The 6,632-nt window shown below is 41.7% G+C and overlaps 1 protein-coding gene across 1 annotated transcript; it reads right to left on the reverse strand.

Moving 5' to 3' along the window:
- LOC100619289 (ubiquitin carboxyl-terminal hydrolase 10-like) lies at window positions 1-4,596 on the reverse strand. The gene is given in 3 exon segments (XM_016422361.2): window positions 1-1,201; window positions 1,204-1,776; window positions 2,741-4,596. Coding segments are annotated over 3 exon segments (2,418 nt in total). The 5' UTR covers window positions 4,212-4,596; the 3' UTR covers window positions 1-827.
- Window positions 4,597-6,632: the final 2,036 nt, after the last annotated feature.

Here is a 6,632-nt window from a genome sequence, read left to right on the forward strand (position 1 = left end):
TTTTTTTTTAAACCAACTTTGTGATTTTTATTGATGGGCGACAACTTTATATTCCTAGATATCACTAAACTGTGTACAATTAGAAACTCAACATTAAAGAAGAGCAGACAGCAAAATTAAACAAAGCAGACAAATGGAATATCAACCTTCATTATTTTGCCCATTTTAAAATCTTGTGTACACAGAAGCATAAATGCAGTTTGAAATCTTTAATAGCAATAAACTTACAATCGCCCATCTATTTAGTCTAACATTTTAACTCCAAATATTTGATCTGCAATGTATACTTCAGCAGTTTCCCATCGCATAATTATTAAAAAAAATTTTTCCTATTTAGAACCAGCAACTTATTTTTTGTTCTTTCTGTACATTTTCTTTTTTAAAGTAAGAATTCTTGCTCCTCTAAGAACTGGCTCATATTTTTTTTTCCTTTATCAAAAACTAAAGGGGATAGGGAGGAGAAGGTGTTGAATTTTAAAAAGTTTTTCACTTTTATAAGGAAAGATAAAATTCATTCTCACAGAAATTCACAAGTTGTGTTGTTGGTGCAGGATTTCTTCTACTAGGCAATTAAATTGGGAATCAGATGCAAATCCCCTTTATCATCACAGGAATCAGCATTATTCAGAAATAAAGGGGCTTTTGTATTTTTTTAAATCAAGCACTAGTCTTTCAACCAAATGATTTTGATTTGGAAGTTAAAAATCAACGTAAACTATGCTGTGCACAAACTCCAAGAGAATTAAGTTTCTTTTCCATTCTAGCCCATTGTTGCAAAGGAGAAATAAAGTTTCACTCAAAAGAGCCATTGGAGAGAGGAAAAAAAGTTAGTAGAGTTGGTATTCTAGAAAGCAGGTATCTTGCACACACAGCACAGAGAAAGAAGTTTTAGAGCAGGTCAACTCGGCGATAGTACAGGAAGCAGAAGGCTTCACCACCTGGTCATCAACACATAACCAGCCATTCAGACCAATCTGGAAGACGTCTGCAGTAGAATGACCACCAGGCGCACTGTTTCCGTGATGATAGACCACTGCAAAAAGACGATAGTTTCTGTGGCCTTTAAAATGTTTGTTTTTTACACCTGGAGAAAGCAGCTCTCTGCTCATCTCCAAGACCACAGGATACTCAATATTCTTGATAAGCGTTTGACATCCACCAGTCTTTTCATACACAAACCGTTTGAGGTGCAGAACAAGAAGGGGGGGAGCTTTTCCAGGGTCACTCTCTGACTAATCTCAACCTCTTGCTTGGTTTTTGTGGTATATCCTTGGACAGATTCTCTTGCTACCAGACTTTCCAATGCATCCTGGACTGTGTGTATCTTGTCAGACTGGATTTCCAACTGCAAGGTAAAAAATGGCTGCAAAGTGGCAGATTCCTTTGAACTCTGCTGGTAAACTACAGATCTTAGGTGTCCCCCAAAGATGCCAGTAATTGGAGTCTGAATAAAGTCAGCTTGCCGAGTGACTGAAGTTTTGTTCCGGGGACCAACCTGTTCCCATTCATCCTCACTACCTTCTCCTTGTCCCTGTTCATCTTCATGTACAGACTGTGCGTCAGGTCCATTGGAAACTGAAAATTTTTCATTATTTGGTAAAAGAAGTTTCTTTAAGTTCAGCATTTCCTCATGTAGTCCATTTAGAATAAATCCTAGATATTCTTCAGCATCTTCCTGTCGACCCTTCTCAGAGAGGCTTGACTTGATAACTGTCAGTAGTCTATATATATAAGTAGGTTCAAAGGCAGCTCCAGGGCTGTGTGACAAGGAAATCACTTTAAAAGACTGATATATATTAATTTAAGGTCGCCAAGGAATTCAGCTATGTAATTCCTAAATGAAAACTCAAGTCAGCAGTCAACCTTTTATAGAGTTTAATTACAAACAGGAGAAAGAAAGGTATTAGAGATAGAGAGAAAGGGGAGAGAAGGGAATAGGGCTTAAATACCCCTTCTGTTTAGGCTGGGCCAAAAGGCCCAAGCCCTTAGATAGCTGGGGCAAAGAAAGGAGATCAGTCCCTATTACTCACATGACCAAAATGGAGAAACAGTCTCAGGGGCCTCCACCTCCAGCTTCCTTTAGAGCCAACCCTCAAAGCACCACCTCTCAGACCAAAAACCACTCCAACCAACCACCCCTCAGTCCTCAGACCCCCCTATCTTTAAGGAAACCATCCAAGTTCCCTCCCCTCAGTTACCAATAACTGTCCATGTCTTCCCTGTGCCAATGGTGGCTCTAGCTTAACCCAGGACTGCCCAGAGGTCTGTGACTTTGCACATGTCTGTTGAAGGTCATATTCGCAAATAATTAAATCTTGATCCTTTGCTGCAGCCCTTCCTAAATCCTGTTACCCTGAGTAGGGTAGAGATTGGAATAATTAAATTTTGATCTATGCTGCAGCCCTTCCTAAATCCTGTTACGACTGAGTAGGGTGGAGATTGTAATTTCCAAGACCTGGTTCTGTCATTCCAAGTATCTCTATTGTATCAATTCTAAAATCAATCATGACTCAAAGAAATTCCTGTTCTATGCTTAAGCATAGGTCAAAGCCCTTTCCATTGTTCAGCAAAAGGTTCCTGTCCTAAAGTAATCTTAAGAAGGGAGGAGGAGGAACCTCCCATGCCAATGGGGTTCACATTCCAATAGAGTTCCCACTATCAATAGGAAATTTTTCAAGTATGAAATTTCCCAATGGTGAAATTTCCAAAATTTATAAGTCTAAGAAATTTTAAGGTTTACAGCTGATATCCCTCACTATCTTGTCACCAAGAGCTTGTTTGGCTTTTGGAGGTATTGGCATATTGGTGAACTCATTCATTAGTCGAACAAAACTGTCTACCATGGGTGTTGATGTGCATGGCCGCTGCACTTTTGAATACACTGGAATGAACTTCATGAGGTGATACATTGGGGGGCAAGCAACCAATGCCTGCAGTGTAGCATTGATGTAGTACCAGTTTCCTTTATTGATCAGCCCCCAGGGTTGCAAAGATACTGGTTTGTGTATTAGCGTTACATTTTCTAGTAATTCTGCAATCTTTATGGCTACAGGATCCTCTGAAACTGGAACAAGCCCTTCTTTGACTTCAACCTGTTTTTCAGGGACCAGAGCAGATGTGGCAGGAGGGGAATATTTAGTTTCAACATAAGCCACAGGTGTGGAAGCAGAGGGCTTAGAATTGTGAAAAAGGCTAGCCCAAGATTTAGCAGGTTGATTAACAGAAACTGATCCTGTAACAGGGGTTGTGACTTCAGCAGTAGGTGAGGCATTGTCATGCTTAGCTGGATCTGAGTCAGTGCTTTCCACAGTGTACAATTCTACCCCATTGGCAGCTGGGCCCTCAACAGAGGATTCAAGTGTTTGTCCATTAGTAACTCCAAGATTTTCAGTAGTACCAGAATAAGGCTGTGCAACAGCTGTCCTTAATAGGCTACCCCTGCCAGCCTCTGAAGGGATGCAAGACTGTTCAAAATTAGTAACATGGCATACCTCAGGCTGCCCTGCAGTCCTGGTATTGTCTAGTGCTCTAGGAAAAGAATCATCAGTCACAGTGTCACTGATGAAGTCCACAGAATTTTCAGGGCTACAAGTCCTTGGGCTAGCTGATGATGGTATATTTCTCATAAATTCTGTATCCTCTGTGCTTATACTGTTCAGTACTGATGAATTTGCATGACCATTTACAAGGGCTTCTGTAGGGATATGATCACTGCCATCTTTCAAATAACTGTAGTATCCAGGTGGCCTTTTTTTCTTCTTTTTATGTTCCCTTTGTCCAAGGCTGCCAGAAAGGCTGTCATTTTCTATATTTTCAGCTTCGGCATTAGAACCATTATCCAAAGCAAGCACAGGGCTTGTGAACTGGCAGTCGATGGAGTTGTAGTTGGTTTCGTTGTGTATGTCATCATGGTTCTTTTTGGAAGTTGTGCAACCAAGAATAAATTCTGGGGCCTGAGGATTCAGTGTGCTTGAAATACTATAGTCAGTGTTATTCAGTAAAGATTCATCTTGTTCAATAACTTCAGTAACACCAAACTCAATTCGTTGATACTCTTCTCCATCATGCAGTTCCTCTGGGGTTTCAGTGTCACACAAAATTGTTTCATTATATGGTGGAAGCTCAACAGAAGAACGAGGAGTCACAAAAAACTGATTGAACTCATCAGGAATAAAATCTCCAAAAACATACTGGGGGCCGCGGAGGGCCATGTCGCCCCCTCCTCAGGGAGACCCCGCTCGCCGCCCAGGCTTCTCACGCTGCTTCCTCCGTCGCCGCCATCTTCTCCTCTTGCTCGTCATTGGCATTTTAAAAGTGCATTCCTTTTCATCACTTCCTGTGACTTTCCTCCTCCTTACATGTACCAATTACAGCTAAAGTTTTGCTTAGGACTGTCTAGGGGGCAGTCAGTCAATTCTAATTTGTCACCCACTATCGCACTGCTGGGTAACAGACCTCCCCCACTCAAGTGTAAGTGAGGTGTATCCATTTTTGGTGATTAAATCTAAAAATGGGCAGAGGAGAGCTAATTTAATCTTCACAATCAAGGGAGAGTTAATTTAATCTTCACAATGGTATATTTAGAAAGTCCTAGAGAATCAACTAAAAAACTAGTTTAAATAATAAGTAATTTAAGCAAAGTTGCAGGATACAAAATAAACCTTCATAAGTCATCAGAATTTCTATTATTCTATTCTATTCTATTCTATCATATATTACCAACAAAACCCAAAAGCAAGAGATGGAAAAAGAAATTCCATTTAAATGAACTATAAATAATATAAAATACTTGAGAGTCTACCTGCCAAACAAACCCAGGAATTATATGAACATAATTGCAAAACACTTTTCACACAAATAAAATTAGATCTAAACAACTGGAAGAATATTTAATTGCTCATGTGTAGGCTGAGCCAACATAATAAAAATGGCAATTCTACCTAAATTAATCTACTTATTTAGTGCCATGCTAAAGAATCTGCTAAAAAATTATTTTATAGTGCCAGAAAACGAATAAATTCCATCTGGAAAAATAAAAGGTGAATACTATCAAGGGAACTGATGAAAAAAATTGTATAATTGAAAATCTGTTACCCTAAAAAAAGAACTACATTTCCAGGAGCCCACTGACTTCCTGTCCTTGCATACTTCCTGTAGACAGGCTATTAGGCAAGGATATGAAGGATTCCCACCTCTTTACTTCCTGTCCTGGTGGTGGTAAGGTGGGTGTTTGAACTGGCTGATCAGCCCCGGGCATGTGGTCTTCATTATGTATCTTCTTTTATTCCTTGATTTCTAATGATCATTAATAAATGTCTTAAAATATATTTTTATTACTGATATTTAATTTTAACTTTTACAAAATGTGGAGGTGGTGTAGCAGTACCAGATCTCAGGTTATATTACATAGCAGTAATCCTCAAAACAATCTCACTGGCTAAGAAATAAGAATGATAGATCAGTGGAACAGATTAAGCCCACAATGCCTAGCAGTAAATGGCCAGAGTAATTCCCTTAGTGTTTGACAAAACAAAAGATCCAAACATTGTGGATAAGAAGACTTTCCAAGGGGAACTTGAAGTACATGCATTATGAATGAAGGACAATTGCTGAGATGGATCTGTAGAACCTGAGTCAAACTTCCTGCCATCTTTGCGATGAGATAGACCTCTTGGGCTGACTTCTCAGCATCTGTGGCCATCAGTGCTCCAGGGCTCCTTTAAGTCTAGCAAGAATCACAGCCGTTAGAAGCCACCCCACTATTAACTCAGAATTCTCCTGACTGGACTATGGTCCCTCCCAAGTCCAAGTGATCCTGAGCCCTCAGCACTGCCTCATTTTCCCCAGGCTTCACTGCTCATCAGTTCTGGGTGATGTACCTATTCCTGGTGAGCCTCAGATTGCAGGGCATGGCCAGTTTCATTCATCCTCTTGTCTCTGACCATCTTGCCCCTCACTCCCTGGAGAATACCGGCCAAGACTGTCCTGCCCTCCTGGTGGATCCAGTAGAGGTGAGAGAGAGGACAGCACGATGAGCTCCTTTTAGAAGGGTTAACATGGAGAGAGAACACCATGGGAAAACCATGAGGATCTTTCCTTGGCCCAATGAGGGCTGCCATTATTTTTTAACCCTTCCCTTCTTAGTGTCAGTTCTATGGGCAAGGCAATGGGTTAAGTGACTTACTCAAGGTCATCCGGGTCTAAGGCAGGGTCGGGGCCACATGTGGGCCTCTGAGGCCATGTATCCGGCCCCCACCGAACTTCCAGAAGGGGCCCCTCTTTCATTGGTGGTCAGTGAGAGGAGCCCTGGATGTGGCGGTGCTCTTTGTGCCCAGCCTTAGCAAAGGATTCTGTGGCTGCCCGTGGTGAGCGGTGATCTGGAGGAGGAGATTCCGCACTGTGAATACTGCTGCCCGGTTAGGGCTAGGGTTAGGTGTTTATAGTCTGGCCCTCCAATGGTCTGAGGGACACTGAACCGCCCCCCCCCCAAGAAAGTTTGGGGACCCCTGGTCTAAGGCATCTGCCATCCTTATCAGGGTCATCAAGTACTTAGTAAACCCAGGCTGTGCGCAGGGCCAGGCTAGGCAGATAGACTGGGGTCAGGAGACCTGTGGGGGGCGGGGCAGAGAAGC

This window comes from Monodelphis domestica, chromosome 4 (genome assembly GCF_027887165.1).
Source record: "Monodelphis domestica isolate mMonDom1 chromosome 4, mMonDom1.pri, whole genome shotgun sequence".
NCBI lineage: Eukaryota > Metazoa > Chordata > Mammalia > Didelphimorphia > Didelphidae > Monodelphis > Monodelphis domestica.